Source organism: Lepus europaeus, chromosome 13, assembly GCF_033115175.1.
Source record: "Lepus europaeus isolate LE1 chromosome 13, mLepTim1.pri, whole genome shotgun sequence".
Classification (NCBI taxonomy): Eukaryota; Metazoa; Chordata; class Mammalia; order Lagomorpha; family Leporidae; genus Lepus; species Lepus europaeus.
In genome coordinates, this window is record NC_084839.1 from 57,866,110 (window position 1) to 57,883,570 (window position 17,461).

The 17,461-nt window shown below is 42.2% G+C and overlaps 1 protein-coding gene across 3 annotated transcripts in view; it reads left to right on the forward strand.

Moving 5' to 3' along the window:
* The window catches only part of COMMD1 (copper metabolism domain containing 1), a 158,762-nt gene that overhangs the window by 53,914 nt on the left and 87,387 nt on the right, over positions 1-17,461 (forward strand). For all 3 annotated transcript variants that reach the window (XM_062209512.1, XM_062209511.1, XM_062209513.1), the window contains exon 2: positions 2,849-3,130. In XM_062209512.1, the coding sequence (XP_062065496.1) occupies positions 2,849-3,130 (282 nt within the window). The remainder of the gene's footprint in view (positions 1-2,848; positions 3,131-17,461) is intronic.

Genomic DNA, 17,461 nt, shown 5'->3' on the forward strand with positions numbered 1-17,461 from the left:
CCTGGTTCCAAATGATGGAACAGCCTTGGATAGTAGATAGGATTTTTGGTGCCCATAGATGGGAAGGATGCAGAGTTAGCTTATGAAAATTAAGGAAGGTCTTTAGGAACCAGGGCCCCAAGGACAATAGAACAGGAATATCACCCCACTAGGACCTCCTTTTACCTCTGCTTGGCTTCATTTTTTGTTGTTGTTGTGATTAGGCTTTTGCTACAAGGTAAGGAAGATGGCTGTCTACAATCTCAGCTTCACAACCTTCCGGTCCCATGATCCCCAAAGGCAAGAGTACTTCTTTAGGAAGTTGATTTGGACCCGTCAGTGTGCCCAGAAAAAGGAGGATACTATGATTTATCTGGTTTTGAGTTTGTGCCAGCCACCTTGGTCAGGAGAGAATAGGGACATATCAAAGAAGAGTCAGGGAGAAGCCTGCCTTAATTGTCACTGTCCTCTCGAAGGCTCCATGCCACAACCTTTTGACAATTTTTTTTACTTCAGTCCAGCTACTTAATGTTCTCAGATTTAGCATTGTAAAGCACAGCTTACATCAGGAATACCCAGTTGCCTAACCTTTAGTGGCTCCTTATTACTTATATTGGTACACTCCAAACTGCTTACTTCTCTATTTTCCTATTCACTGTTACACTAAACTGGTTGACCCTGCAAGTTCCCATAACATATTCCTCACTCAAACACCCACATTGTAAGTAAGAAGTTTGTGTTGATACTTTTCATATCCTTGTTTGATGTTTCACAAGTCTCTGCAGGTCAACACTGAAAGCATTGTAGCTGCTCTTTAGGTAATGGCATTTCTGTACACACTGTTGGCACAGTGTACCAGTTGAGAGCTTTTTTTTTTTTTTTTCTGGGTATTGATAAAGAGTCTACTTCTCAGGGCCAGCACTGTGGTTCATATGGGAACTGGTTTGAATCCCAGGTGCTCCAGTTTGTTCCATCTCCCTGCTAATGTGCCTGGGAAAGCAGCAGAAGATGGCCTGAGTGCTTGGGCCCCTGCCATCTACATGGGAGACTGGATGTAGTTCCAGGCTCCTGGCTTTGTCCTAGCCCAGCCCTGGTTGTTGCAGGCTTTAGTGAGTGAACCAGCAGATAGAAGGTCTCTGTCTCTGTAACTCTTTCAAATAAATAAATAAACCTTAAAAAAATAAATAAAACTAGTGAGAAGATCTTAAAATTTTTACTTAGTTTTAAAGATTTATTAACTTACTGGAAAGTCAGAGAGAGATCTTCTGCTGGTTCACTTCCAAATGGCTATGAATACTGGGCTGGGCCAGAACTTCTTCCATGTCTTATACGTGTGTGCAGGGGCCCAAGCACTTGTACCATCTTCCACTGCTTTCCCAGACAAATTAGCTGGGAACTTGCTCTGGAGTGGAGCAGCCAGGTATTGAACTGGTACCCATTTGGGATCCTGTTGGCATTGCATGTGGAGGCTTTACCCACTACATCATAATGCCAGCTCTGAGAAGATATTTTTTTAAAAAGTCAGCTTTATGTATTCATGACAACTAATCAGAGGCATTATGAAATTATGTAAGATTTCCTTAGATGACCAATTAATATTGTTCTTTTGTTTTATTTTAAAAGTTTTCATTTTATTTCTCCACCGTGGAAGTGAGTACATTTAGTTGTTTTTTTGTTTATTTGTTTGTTTGCTTACTTGTTTTAAAGATTGATTTATTTATTTGAAAGAGTTACACAGAAACCGAAGGAGAGGCAGAGAGAGGTCTTCCATCTGCTGGTTCACTCCCCAACTGGCCGCAATGGCCGGATCTGTGCCGATCTGAAGCCAGGAGCCAGGAGATTCTTCCAGGTCTCCCATGAGGGTGCAGGGGCCCAAGGACTTGGGCCGTCTTCCACTGCTTTCCCAGGCCACAACAGAGAGCTGGATTGGAAGTGGAGTAGCTGGGACTCGAACCGGCGCCCATATGGGATGCTGGCAATGCAGGCAGTGTTTTTACCTGGTATGCCACAGTGCTGGCCCCATTTAGTTGTTGATACAGAATTCAAGCAATGTGAATTCATTTGAGAGAGAGTGCATTCCCATCTGCTAGTTCACTTCCCACTTGTCCTTAATAGTTGACCTGGAGCCAGGACCCAGTAATGCAATCTTGGCCTCCCATGTAGGTGGCAGGAACCCAATTACTTGAAACATGACTGCTTCTTCCTGTGATCTGTGTTAGTAGGAGGCTGGATTTAGGACCCAGAGTTGGTAATAAAACCCAGGCACTCTGATGTGAGATGTACGCTTTTTAACTATTGGGCTAAGTGCCTGCTCCTCACATGGAGTTTTTACAGTAGCTTTTCTGGTTTTTAGTATTTGTAGAGAGAGTGTTTTTGTACTTATTACTGTTGCTTGATGATCCTTTTTGAACGTTTATTCAGTGGGCTGGCACTGTGGCTTAGTGGGTAGAGCCACCTCCTGGAGTGCCAGCATCTCATATGGGTGCCGGTTTGAGTCCTGGCTGCTCCACTTTCGATCTGGCTCTCTGCTATGGCCTGAGAAAGCAGTATAAGATGGCCCAAGTGCTTGGGCCCCTGATCCCATGTGGGAGACCTGGGAGAAGCTCCTGGCTTCCAATTGGCCCACCTCTGGCTATTGCAACCATGGGGAGAGTAAACCAGCAGATGGAAGATCTCTCTTTCTTTCTCTCTCTGCCTCTGCCTCTCTGTAGCTCTGCCTTTAAAATAAATAAACAAATCTTTAGAAAAAGAAAGTATATAAAAAAGTATATTCAGTGGTTAAGAATCACTCAAAATGTGATCTGTAGGTATGAAGGTATCATTTTATTTATCAAAATAAAAGTAATGCTTTTTTCTACTGTCTTTGTAGTCTATTGCATCTGCAGACATGGATTTCAACCAGCTGGAGGCATTCTTGACTGCTCAAACCAAAAAGCAAGGTGGGATCACTTCTGAGCAAGCTGCCGTCATTTCCAAGTTCTGGAAGAGCCACAAGACAAAAATCCGCGAGAGCCTCGTGAACCAGAGCCGCTGGGACAATGGGCTTCGGGGCCTGAGCTGGAGAGTTGATGGCAAGTCTCAGTCAAGGCACTCAACTCAAATACATGCTCCTGTTGCTATAATAGAACTGGAATTAGGAAAAAGTGGACAGGTAATTTCAACTTTAAGTTCTATCTGTAAACTGTATTTTCCCTTACATATTGGCTCAATTTTATGTGGCAGTCTTTGTATCATAAGAATCATAGGAAAAGACCTTCTATTCTAGAATTCCTTTTCACAGGTAGAATGACCTGAAAATATGGATATTCCCAGTTGTGGACAGAGCCTAAAAACTAAGCTCAGGACCCTGGCACCTGTGGTTCAATAAGGGGATTGCACAGAAGTTAGCCACTACTGTGTTTTGGTTAGATCTCAGAATCCTTGACATTTGGTTAAAATCTGCAATGCAATAATAGTAATATGGACTATGAATTCAGATAAAACAACACAGAATGAAACGATCTTTTCCAGTTGTCTTTGTAGTCAGGAATAGCAGGCAGTATATCTTAATTAATGTAATATTCCCAAAGACTCAGTATGCCATCTTTTCCCTAGAGTTCACAACTACTTCTCAGTTTGATCCTTTTTTTTTTTTTAAGGATTTATTTATTTATTTGAAAGACACAATAGAGAGAGAAATCTTCCATCCGTTGGTTTACTCCCCAGATGGCTGCAACATCCAGTTCTGGGCCAGGCTGAAACCATGAGTCAGGAATTGAAATCTAGTCTCCCATATGGAAGACAGGGGCCCAAGTAGTTGAGCCACCTTCTACTGTCTTCCCAAGTGCATTAGCAGGAAGCTGAATTGGAAATGGAATAGCTGGAACCTGAACCTGCACTCCAGTAAGGGCTACTGAAGTGGCAGGCAGCAGCTTAACCCACTGCACCACAACGCTGGCCCCTGAAACTCACCCAGTCTGTGTGCCCAGAGGCCTGTTGTAGTGCAACAGCAGCCACAGGCAATATGTAAACAGATGGGCATATCTGTGTTCCTGGAAGGTTTACGTGTCTCAGTAGAATCAATAGGTCTTAGAAGACAGAGTCCTTTTTTAAAAAAATTTTTTTTTTTATTTAGTAAATATAAATTTCCAAAGTACAGTTTATGGATTACATTGGCTCCCCCCCTCCCCCCGTAATTTCCCTCCCACTCGCACCCCTCTCATCTCCCGCTCCCTCTCCCATTCCATTCACATCAAGATTCATTTTAAATTATCTTTATATACAGAAGATCGATTCAGTATATATTAAGTAAAGATTTCATCAGTTTGCACCCACACAGAAACACAAAGTGTAAAAATACTGTTTCAGTACTAGTTATAGCATTACTTCACATTGGACAACACATTAAGGACAGATCCCACATGAAAAGTAAGTACACAGTGACTCCTGTTGTTGACTTAACAATTTGACACTCTTGTTTATGGCGTCAGTAATCTCCCTAGGCTCTAGTCATGAGTTGCCAAGGCTATGGAAGCCTTTTGAGTTCGCCGACTTCGATCTTATTCCGACAGGGTCATAGTCAAAGTGGAAGTTCTCTCCTCCTTGCAGAGAAAGGTACCTCCTTCTTTGATGGCCCCGTTCTTTCCACTGGGATCTCACTTGCAGAGATCTTTCATTTAGGTCGTCGTCGTCGTCTTTTTTTTTTTTTTCCAGAGTGTCTTAGGTTTCCATGCCTAAAATACTCTCTTGGACTCTTCAGCCAGATCCGAATGCCTTAAGGGCTGATTCTGAGGCCAGAGTGCTATTTAGGACATCTGCCATTCTATGAGTCTGCTGTGTATCCCGCTTCCCATGTTGGATCCTTCTCTCCCTTTTTGATTCTATCAGTTAGTATTAGCAGACACTAGTCTTGTTTGTGTGATCCCTTTGACTCTTAGACCTATCAGTGTGATCAATTGTGAACTGAAGTTGATCACTTGGACTAGTGAGATGGCATTGGTACATGCCACCTTGATGAGATTGTATTGGAATCCCCTGGTATGTTTCTAACTCCACCATTTGGGGCAAGTCCGATTGAGCATGTTCCAAATTGTACATCTCCTCCCTCTCTTATTCCCACTCTCATATTTAACAGGGATCACTTTTCAGTTAAAATTTAAACTCCTAAGAATTATTGTGTGTTAATTACAGAGTTCAACCAGTAGTACTAGAACAACAACAACAAAAAAATACTAAAATGGATAAAGTATTACATTGTACATCAACAGTCAGGACAAGAGCCGATCAAGTCACTGTTTCTCATAGTGTCCATTTCACTTCAACAGGTTTCCCCTTTGGTGCTCAGTTAGTTGTTGCCGAACAGGGAGAACATATGATATTTGTCCCTTTGGGAGAGGAGACAGAGTCCTTAAGCAATTGTCTTTTTTACATAGGTAAATTACATAGGGGAGATGTTATATCTTCAGTTTCTAGAGAGGGTATCAGAAATAGGTAAGTGACTTGCTTCATATGTAGCTAAGTGAAGTGAGAACTAAAATGGGGATCACCAAACTGATTTTTCAAAAAAAATATTCTGTGCCACAAAAACATGCTAGTTATACAGTATGGTAATCAAAAGTGTAAGAGTTCAGGTTGAATATCCTTTATTCAAAGTGCTTGGAACCAAAAATGTTCAGATTTCAGAATTTTTCAGACTGAAATATTTGTATAGACTTTGCTGGTTGAGCATCAGAATGGGATTTGGGAGCATTTCAGAGTTTTAATTTTCTGATTGAGACTGTTCACCTTGTACCACTCAACAATGGAAAGGAAACAACTTTTACATATGACCATATGTTTGGAAATCAAAATAATATGTTGAATTAAATAAGCCATACCAAAAATATGTAATGTATGATTTTATTCATACAAAATTCTAGGAAATTCAAGCTAATCTGTAGTGACAGAAAGCAGATCAGTGAATGCCTGGGAATAAGAATTGGAGGAGGGATGGATTAGATTATGAGAAATGCATGAAGACTTTGTTTTTAGATTTACTTATTTGAAACGTAGAGTGACAGAGAGTGTGGGTGGGGTGGGAGGGTTTGGAGAGAGAGAGAGAGTATATTCTATCTGCCCCAAATGCCTGTAACAACCAGGGCTAGGCCAGGCCAAAGTCAGGAGCCAAGAACTCAGGTTGGGTCTCCCATATTTGTGGCAGGAACCCAAGTACTTGGGCCATCATCCACTGACTTCTAGGCACATTACCAGGAAGCTGGATCAGAATCACAGAGTAGCCAGAACTCAAACTGGCATTCCAGTATGGGATATGGGTGTCACAAGCAGTGGCCTAACGTGCTGTACCACAACACCTACTCTTTAAGGTTGATAAAAATGTTTGTGTTAATTGTGGTGGTAAATACATTAAAGCTTAACAGAATTGTACTCTAAGTGTATGCAACTTACTGTCTATTACTTGAACTTAAAACTAGTAAAAAAAAAAAAATGGCTCAGTGACAATTGAACATTGAAATTTCACTTTAACCTGCAAAATCTTTTATATTACAAACATTGTTAAACCAAGCAAAGCTGCAAAGAAAAAGGTAAACAATAATAATAATAATACCTAGACTGACAGCAAAATATAAAGTCCAAATCTACAGGACATGTTTTTGTGAGATGTGGATCCTTAGTACTTCTGTCAGCTTTTGAGTGTTATTTATGAAATAAAACACCAAGTTGCCAACTTTTAGAGTACCTGAAGGCATTGAAGTCAAAGTTACTTTCAAACTGCTGACATTGGATGAGTGTGTGGGAAAATTGGTGATCCTGGGATGTCAAGAAGTTGTATCCAAGAGGAATGGTCAGATTTTTTTAAAAAAACTAGTCTCTGTGTGTGTGTTTTATATATATATATATTTTAAATTTTATTTATTTATTTGATATGTAGAATTACAGACACAAGGAGAGACAGAGAGAAAGGTCTTCTATCCGCTGGTTCACTCCCCAAATGGCCACAATGACCAGAGCTGGGCTGATCGAAATCCAGGAGCCAGGAGCTGCTTCTAGGTCTCCCATACGGGTACAGGGGCCCTAGTACTTGGGTCATCTACTGCTTTCCCAGGCCATAGCAGAGAGCTGGATCAGCAGAGGAGCAGCCGGGACTCATAGGATGCTGGCACCGCTGGCAGAGGGTTAATCTGCTGTGCCACAGCCCCGGCCCCTGTGTATGTTATGTTTGTAAATGTGCATATACTCCAAAGTAGCTAGGTTAATGTCTTCAATATATGTCATTTTAAAGTAGTGGTTTTTAGCCATGGTCACACATTAGAATTACTTGTGGAGCTATTTTTGATATTCAGGCCACACCCCAATTACATAAGAATTTGTGGGGATGGGACGTAGACATCACTATTTTTTAAGGCTATTACGGATGACTACAGTATTCATCCACATTTGAAAACTGCCACGTTAAGAGTAACCAAAATAATCTGATTTGATGTTTTAATAGTGCTTGTGATCAGATTTTTATGGTGAGAATCCTGTATATGAAGGCATATTCTACTTAGCATAATTTGTGGGGAATTTGGGCATTATTTACCTAGGAACTAATGGTGATATTTTTTGTTTTCCCTTCTCCCTATTTTTTTTTTCAAGATTTATTTATTTATTTGAAAGTCAGAGTTATACACAGAGAGAGGTCTTCCATCTGCTGGCTCACTCTGCAATTGGCTGCAACGGCCAGAGCTGCGCCTGTCCGAAGCCAGGAGCCAGGAGCTTCTTCCTGGTCTCCCACATGGGTGCAGGGGCCCAAAGACTTGGGCCATCTTCTACTGCTTTCCCAGGCCACAGCAGAGAGCTGGATTGGAAGAGGAGCAGCCGGAACTAGAACTGGTGCCCATATGGGATGCTGGTGCCACAGGTGGAGGATTAACCTACTGTGCCACAGTGCCAGCCCCAAGAGTATTTTCTTAAATAGTAATGGGGTGTGGGAGAGATGCTAATTTTTTTAAAAAATACTTATTTATTTATTTGAAAGAGTTACCCAGAGAAAGAAGAGAGGCAGAGAGAGAGAGAGAGAGGTCTTCCATTCGCTGGTTCACTCCCCAGTTGGCCGCAATGGCCGGGGCTGCGCCGCTCTGAAGCCAGGAACCAGGAGCTTCCTCTGGGTCTTCCCACATTGGTACAGGGTTCCAAGGACTTGGGCCATCTTCCACTGCTTTCCCAGGCCATAGCAGAGACTAGATCAGAAATGAAGCAACCTGGACTTGAACTGGCACTCATATGGGATGCCGACACTGCAGGCAGTAGTGGCCTTACCTGCAGTGCCACAGTGCTGGCCCCAGGGATGGCTAATTTATATCTTTTCTGGAATTTCTTTATGGTTACTTTTTTTTTTTCTTTTCAAGATTCATCTATATGAGAGGCAGAGTTACAGACAGATGGAGACAGAGACAGAGGGGTCTCCCATCCTCTGGTTCACTCCCCAACTCCTGCAATGTCCAGAGCTGAAGCAATACAAAGCTAGGAGCAAAGAGCCTCTTCCAAGTCTCCCACACAGGTTCAGGGGCCCAAGCACTTGGGCCATCTTCTACCTCTCTACCAGGCCTCAAGCAGAGAGCTGGATTGGAAGAGGAGCAGCCAGGACACTAACTAATGCCCATGTGGGACTGTAGATGGAGGCCCAACCCAGCACTGGCCCCTGTTTATGGTTACTTTTTTTTTTTTTATAAAAAGATTTTATTTATTTACTTGAGAGGTAGAGTTACAGATAGTGAGAAGGAGAGACTAAGAGAAAGGTCTTCCATCCACTGGTTCACTCCCTAAATGGTCCTGACGGCCGGAGTTGAGCCATTCCAAAGCCAGGAGCCAGGAGCTTCTTGCAGGTCTTCCAGGCGGGTGCAGGGGCTCAAGCACTTGGAGCATCTTGTACTACTTTCCCAGGCCATAGCAGAGAGCTGGATGGGAAGAGGAGCACTCTGAACTAGAACTGGTGCCCATATGGGATGACAGTACTTCAGGTGGAAGCTTAACCTACTGCACCCCGGTTACCTTTTTTTTTTTTTAAGCTTAAATTTCTTAAGAGATTTATTTATTTATTTGAAAGTCAGCATTAACAGAAAGCAAGCAAGCACGCATGTGCTTTCGTCTGCTGGTTCACTCCTCAGGTGGCTGCAATATCCAGGACTGAGCCAGGCTGAAGCCAGGAATCATGAGCTTCATCTGGCTCTCCCACATGGGTGGCAGGTGCCCAAACACTTGGACCACCTTCCACTGCTTTCTCAGGACAGTAGCAGGGAGCTAGATTGAAAATGGAGCAACTGGGATATGAAGTGGTACCCATATGGAGTGCCAGTGTCACATGTAGTACCTTTACCTGCTATTCTATGATGCTGGCCCTTTAAGGCTAAGTTGTGCTACTTTATAAATGTATTGGGTGGTTGATTGTCTATTTCTTTTGATGATGATTAATATCTTTCTCTGAAACTGAAAGGACATTTTTTGAGGAAATGTTTAGTTTCAACTACAGAGGTAAGCCATTTTTGTAATGTTACTCCTCATTTCTTCCTCTGAATTGTTCTTGCTTATACATTTTGAGATGCACTTCTTGTAGAGATTCTGAAATATACAGCTCTATTTTTAATTTCCTTTTAAAAAAGTGACTTATATTAATGTTTTTTCTAGACTGAGTTTGAGTGTAGCAGGCACTCTTGTAGTTTTGGGCTGGCTTTTCAGCAGACCTAGAGAGGAAGCTATATTTACCTGTTCTGATCTGATTTTTTTCATTCCAACCAGCTCAATCTGTCATTTGGAAGCAGTTAAGTGAGAGGGATATGTACTAAACATAGTCACTCTATTTCATAGAATCAGGACAGGTTGGGCGCTGGATGAAAAGCCCCAGCAGTTTGTTTGAAGCATGGATAAACATCTAATCTTAGAGGGGAATATTAATTTATTCTTAACTTCCAAAATTATTTCTGAAAGAAAGTACACTTATCTTGTGAAATTCTGATTCATAAGTAACGAGTATGAAACTGCTAAAAATCCATGATTAAAAATCATCAGTTTGGGGCTGGCACTTTGGCTTAGTGGGTAAAGCCACCACCTGTAGTTTGAGTTCTGGCTGCCCCACTTCCAATCCAGCTCTCTGCTGTGGCCTTGGAAAGCAGTAGAAGATGGCCCAAGTGCTTGGGTCCCTGCACCCATGTGGGAGACCTGCAGAAGCTCCTGGCTCCTGGCTTCGGATTAGCCCAACTTCGGCCGTTGAAGCCATTTGAGGAATGAATCAGTGGATGAAAGATGTCTCTTTCTGCTTCTGCCTCTCTGTAGCTCTACCTTTCAAATAAATAAATGTTTTTTTTTTTTTAAAGATTTATTTACTTTCTTGAAAGAGTTACACAGAGAGAGAAGGAGAGGCAGAGAGAGAAAGAGAGAGGTCTTCCATCCTCTAGTTCACTCCCCCAGTTGGCCACAACAGCCAGAGCTGTGCTAATCCGAAGCCAGGAGCCTGGAGCTTCTTCCTGGTCTCCCATGCAGGTGCAGGGGCCCAAGGACTTTGGCCATCTTCTACTGCTGTCCTAGGCCATTAACAGAGAGAAAAAGAAACCTGTAACTCTGTAATGTCTTTGTAACTCTGTCTTTCAAATAAATAAATCTTAAAAAAAAAAAAAAAAAAAAGGGAAGGGGCTGGCATTGTGGTACAGTGGGATTAAGCCACAGCTTCAGTATCAAAGCACTGGTTTGAGTCTCTGTTTCTCTGCTTCCAATCAAGCTTCTTGCTAATCTGCTTGGGAAAGCAGCAGATGATGGTCCAAGTACCTGTGTCCCTTACCCCCATGTAGGAGCCTTGGATGGAGTTCCTGGGTTTTGGCTTTGACCTCGCCCAGCCCTGAATGTTGTGGCCATTTGGGGAGTGAACCAACGCATAGAAGGTCTCTTTCTCTGCTGCTGGATCAGGAGTGGAGCATCCGGGACTCGAACTGGTGCCCATATGGGATGCGGCACTGCAGATGGTGGCTTTACCCACTATTCCACAGCGCCGGCCCCATAAATAAATAAATTTTTTAAAAGATCATCAGTTTATATGGTGCTGCAGCTCAATAGGCTAATCCTCTACCTGCGGCACCGGCACACCGGGTTCTAGTCCCGGTCGGGGCGCCGGATCCTGTCTTGGTTGCTCCTCTTCCAGTCCATCACTCTGCTGTGGCCCAGGAAGGCAGTGGAGGATGGCCCAAGTGTTTGGGCCCTACACCCGCATGGGAAACCAGGAGAAGCACCTGGCTTCTGGCTTCGGATCAGCTCGGTGCGCTGGCTGCAGTGCTGTGGCTGCAGCGGCCACTGGGGGGTGAACCAACGGAAAAGGAAGACCTTTCTCTCTGTCTCTCTCTCTCACTGTCCACTCTGCCTGTCAAAAAAAAAAAAAAAAAAGGAAAAAAAATCATCGGTTTATATGATTTCGGTTATGTACCACTGTAGTTTCACAAGTCTGAAAAGTGATACAACCCTCTGCAAAGACAAGAGTGCACATACACCCATACACACACATATACACACATTTATATTTGTGTGTGTGTGCACGTATGAATATATGGAGATATTTGTAAGGGTAGGAAGTAGAGTAAATAAAATGCCATCTTAATTTTATCAACACTCAGTCACCATTTTGAGATCTTACTGCCTTACTCCGTGTAGCTACTGAGGGTGACTTAGATGTCTTCCTTGGTTCTATAAGCTTCAGAACAAGCAATACAAGTTGGTCCATGATTATTCATATATTTAAGATTGATTTTTATTTCTAATGACATAATTAACAGAGGAAAGCTTCCAAAGAAATGGATGAAACTAATCTTCTAACAGACATTTGGCCTCCCTTTGTCAGTAGGATTGATGCAATTTAACAGCTGAGGATACTTAAGTCAGTTTAGAAATTATTTTTAAAAATAGGGAAGTGGGGGAGGCCAGCGCTGTTGTGCAGCAGGTTAAAGCCATGGCCTGAAGTGCCGTCATCCCATGTTGGCGCTGGTTTGAGACCTGGCTGTCCCTCTTCCGATCCTGGATGGAAGAGGATGGAAGATGGAGTTCCTGGCTTCTGTCTTTGGCCTCACCCAGCCCTGAATGTTGTGGCTATTTGGGGAGTGATCCAACACATAGAAGATCTCTTCTTCTCTCTGTTTCTCTTGCTCACTCTCTTTGCCTCTCCAATAAATAAATAAATCTTAAAAAAATAGTGTATAAAGGAATTTTCCATGTTATGTTTTTTTTCCATGTTATGTTTCATGTCAGGCTTAGAACATGGGATTCATTTAAACTTACATTGCAAATGAGTCGACTCTGCTGTAGCTCTTATGAAGTGTTTTATAATAGTTTATGTTCTAAAGTTGTGATTCTAAACTTACAGTTCGAGGTATAAATTAAAGCAGACATTGCTTGAAGTCTGTAACAACAATGAAAAGAAAAAGCATGGGAAATTTCATTCCTTAGAAAGCCATTGTAATTTTTATTGTGTTCATGTAGAACTTATTTAAATTATAATTACTTCTGATTTAGTTATTACCAAAAATAACTTGTACAGAAGGGAGTATTTTACAAAAAAATGCTAGAGGAAAATGTTAATTTTACTCATTACAGTGAGTGGTTATATGTTAGAGAACAGTTAATAGCTAGCTAAAGAAAAATGTAAATTAGAGTCATCATCTGGTTTTGAAAGAATTGAAACAAATCAGAATTATTCAGTAGTTGATAGCTTGCCAATTGGACAGTAGACTTTTTTTGGGGGTATGGTTTATGTAAGAATTGTGTAGTAATAGGCAGCATTTAATGTTTCTAATGTGTTGAGGATTAGACTGTTCTATTAATATAATGCTTGTTTTTCTTAGTCAAGTCTTTGTTTAAAAATTTGTCTAGATAGTAGATATTTGGTTTAGTAGATAACATGCCTGCATCCCACATTGCAGTGTATGGTTTCAGTTTTGAGCTCTGGCTCCTTACTCTAGTGCTCTACTAATGGAGACCCAGGGAGCAGTGAAGATGGTTTAAATAATTGGTTTCCTGTCACCCACATAGGACACCTGCATTACATTCCAGGCTGTGGCCCCAGTCTGGCCTTTGTCATTGCAGGCATTTGGGGAGTGAACCAACACATGAGGGTGCATACTGTCTGATTCTCAAATATAGAAAATATTTTAAAAACGATTAAAAATAGAAATTTAGATAAAGTCCGTATGTCTATTTTTGATCTTAAAAACAGCCTTTAAGATTTCAGTTACTTGATTCATGAACATTTGACATTGAATTCTTTTTTTTTTTTTTAAAGATTTATTTATTTATTTGAAAGAGTTACAGAGAGAAGGAGAGGCAGAGAGAGAGGTCTTCCGTCTGTCCCCTGGTTCACTCCCCAAATGGCTGCAGCAGCCAGAGCTGCGCTGATATGAAGCCAGGAGCCAGGAGATTCTTCTAGGTCTCCCATGTGGGTGCAGGGGCCTAAGGACTTGGATCATCTTCTACTGTTTTCCCAGGCCATGGCAGAGAGCTGGATTAGAAGTGGAGAGCCGGGAAACGAAGTGGTGTCCATATGGGATGCTGGCATTGCAGGCGGTAGCTTTACCTGTTACACCACAGCGCTGGCCTCCAAATTCTCTTTGAAGTACTTGTTTTTAAGGACACATCATTGCCTGATTTTCCTCCTAGCTTCAGGCCCATCCTTTCTTTTTCTTCTTTTAAAATCTCACTGGTTTCTTCTCATTTCCTCACTCTAAATGTTGGATTGCTCTGGGCTCAGTCCTTGGTTTCTTTTCCTTTTCTGCTTCTCACTTCCTAGGTGATCTCATCATGTTCTATGGATTTAAATACTATACATATGCTAATGACTTCCAAATTTATATCTCCAAACTGGATATCACCCCTAAATTACAGATATATATATTTATGACATACTTCAGAATTCATTTAAATGTGTAAAAGGTCTCAAAATTTTAATATGTCCCAGACTGAGTTCCTCATTTACCTCCCAAACCTGTTCCTCCTGGATTTTTTTTTTCTCATTTCAATTAGTGGCAACTCTATTCTTCTTGTTTACATCCTTGCTCTTTCTCACACCCACATCCTGTCCATCATCAAACCTTACTGGGTCTCTTTCAAAGTATATCTAAAATCTCACTTTTCACCACCACCCACTAGTCTAGTCTGTAGAGAGAGCCATCAATTCTCTCCTAGAGTATGACAACATCCTCCTAGCTGATCTGTTTTTGCTCTTTAACTTGTTCTCAACACACAGCCTCCAGATTGACGATGTTAACATATATCAGATAAAGGTATTCATGGCTTCCTGTCTTGATCCCATAACTTGCTATTGCCATCAGGGTACTAACTCTCTCCCTTTTTTTCCTCTGTCTACACCCACTGGCTTCCTTGCTGACTACAAGAATATACCAGGAATGCTGTCTCTTCAGGACCTGTGTATCTACTGTTCCCTTTTTCTGGATTGGTCTTCTCCCAGAAAACTGCATAGTTAGCTTCTTTACTTCCTTGAATTCTGTTTTTAAAAATCACCCTCTTTGATGTGGGCTTTTGGCTCATTGATTTAGGCACCACTTGGGATGCCCACATCGAGTGCTTGGGTTATGTCTTCATTCAGCTCTCCATCCCAGTTTCCTGCTGATGTGCACCATGGGAGGCAGTCATGATAACTCAAGTAGTTGGGACTCTGCCATCCACATGGGTGACCCAGATGGAGTTCCCTTGCTGGCTTCAACATGGTCCAGCCACATCTGTTGTGGACATTTGCGGAGTGAACCAGTGGGTGGAAGGCCTTTCAAATAAAGAAGTAAATTTTTTTAAAGTACGCATTAATTTTGTATAAAATTTTTTTGGTCTGAAATTTTTTTTCCATACTATGTAGAAAATACATGGTATGAAAAAACTATGCATGCATTTAAAAACTTTTATAATTATTTATTTTTCATTTTATTTGAAAGGCAGGCAGAGAGAAAGACAATGACAGACAGAGATCTTCCATCTACTCTTTTTTTTTTTTTTTTTTTTTGGACAGGCAGAGTTAGAGACAGAGAAAGGTCTTCCTTCCATTGGTTCACCCCTAAATGGCTGCTATGGCTGGTGCACTGTGCCGATCCGAAGTCAGGAGCCAGGTACCTCCCCCTGGTCTCCCCAGATGCCTATAACAGCCAGGGCTGGACCAAGCTGAAGCCAGGAGCCAATTCCATATGGTCTCCCACATGGGTAGCAGGGACCCAAGTACCTGAGCAATCACCTGCTGCCTCCCAGGGTGTACATTAGCAGGAAGCTGGGATTGGGAATGGAGTTGGGACTTGAACCTAGGCACTCCTACATGGAATGTGGGCATCCTAAGCAGCATCTTAATTGCTGTGTCAGACATCTACCCTCAGATTTTTCTTTTTGCACCAAAATAATCTTATAGTTTTAATTCTATTTTTCCACAAACTTTTTGAAGAACCTTAATATAGTCAAGAGGGAATCTAAGATATTGAGTTCTAGGGGTGGGAGGGAATCATTAATGTTGGAATTATTATAATTTTTTAGAGATATATATTTTTTGGAAAGGCCGAGTTACAGAGAGAGATCTTTCTTCTGCTGGTTCACTACTCAAATGACCATAATGTCCAGGGCTCGGCCAGGTCAAAGTTAGGAGCCTGGAACTCCAGCCAGGTCTCCTTTGTGGGTGGCAGGGACCCATGCGTTTGGACCATCTTCTGTTGCTTTCTCAGGTGCGTTAGCAGGGAGCAGGACTGGAAATGGAGCAGATGGGACTTGAACCAGTGCTTTTATGGGATGCTGGTGTTGCAGGGAGCCACTTGACTTGCTACACCACAATGCCTACACCTGGAATTACTTCTTTAAAAACAGATCTCTTCCAGGAGGAAGCACCTGGCTTCTGGCTTCGGATCAGCACAGTGCACCGGCCATAGCAGCCACTTGGGGGGATGAACCAATGGAAAAAGGAAGACCTCTCTGTCTCTTTGTTTCTGTCTCTCTCTCACTGTCTAACTCTGCCTGTCCAAAAAAAAAAAAAAAAAAAAAACCCACAGATCTCTTGATTCCAAACATCTAAAGTAATGAGGTAAAATAAGATCTCAAGGTTTAAATGAAAAAAACTTCCTGCTTCATTCTTTTAGCAAGATTAGGTTTTCAGAAGTTAATGGAGCCAGTATTAATGTTTTACTTCAAGAAAGAGTAGAAATGGGGTTACATGGATTTCTGGCATTTCCGTTTGTGTTCCTCATTCATGACAATTCCATTATTTTTTCTTAAATTGTAATATTTTCCAAAATTTATTTGCCAGGAGTTTTTGTTTTGTTTTTATTTATTTGACAGAGTTAAGACAGTGAGAGAGACAGAGACAGAGAAAAGTCTTCACAACCCCCCCCCCCCCCCCCCGCAAATGGCCGCTATGGCCGGAGCTATACCAGTCTGAAGCCAGGAGCCAGCTATTTCTTCCTCGTCTCCCACACGGGTGCCGGTGCCCAAGCACTTGGGCCATCCTCCACTGCCTTCCCAGGCCACAGCAGAGAGCTGGACTGGAAGAGGAGCAACCGGGACTAGAACCCGGCACCCATATGGGATGCTGGCGCCACAGGCGGAGGATTAACCAAGTGAGCCATGGCGCCAGCCCCCAAGAGTTTTTTTTTTTTTTTTTTAACTTAGTATTATAACTAATAAAAAAGTCACTGTTTTGGGAAAAACATAGAGCCAGGAGACTTCTTGAGGAGGCTGCTGCATTGGTCTGGGTGAGATAATATTAACAAGGTAGATGGAGATAATTTAGTAATGAAAATGGAAAGAAGTGAGCAGATAGAAGATGTTTTGAATGTAGATGGGCTGCTTTCAGATGACTTGGATGGAATGTAGGGATGAGGGAAAGTGATGAATGGTAAATAGCTCCATGTTTTTTCTTGCATGAGTTTGTAAGTAAAAGTTGGTAATCCTGGTCATTGTTTGACAGTGTTCTTGGTAAATTGACCATTTAATTTACAACTTAAAATTTAAAACAATTATTTATCTTATTTGAAAGAGAAAGATGCAGACTGGCAAGAGAGATCTCCCATCTGCTGGTTCACTTCTACAAATGCCGGTAAACAGCCACAGCTGGGCCCAGCTGAAGCCAAGAACTGAAAACTTAATTCAGGACTCTCACAAGAGTGGCAGGAACCAAACTATTGTAGTCATCACCTGTTAGTTCCCAGCTAGTGTCTCAAATGGCATCTTAACCACTGTGCCAAACATGAACCCCAACTTGAGGTTTTTTTTTTTTTTTTTGACAGGCAGAGTGGACAGTAGAGGGAGACAGAGAGAAAGGTCTTCCTTTTGCCGTTGGTTCACCCTCCAATGGCCGCCGTGGTAGGCGCACTGCGGCCGGCGCACCGCGCTGATCCGATGGCAGGAGCCAGGTACTTATCCTGGTCTCCCATGGGGTGCAGGACCCAAGGACTTGGGCCATCCTCCACTGCACTCCCTGGCCACAGCAGAGAGCTGGCCTGGAAGAGGGGCAACC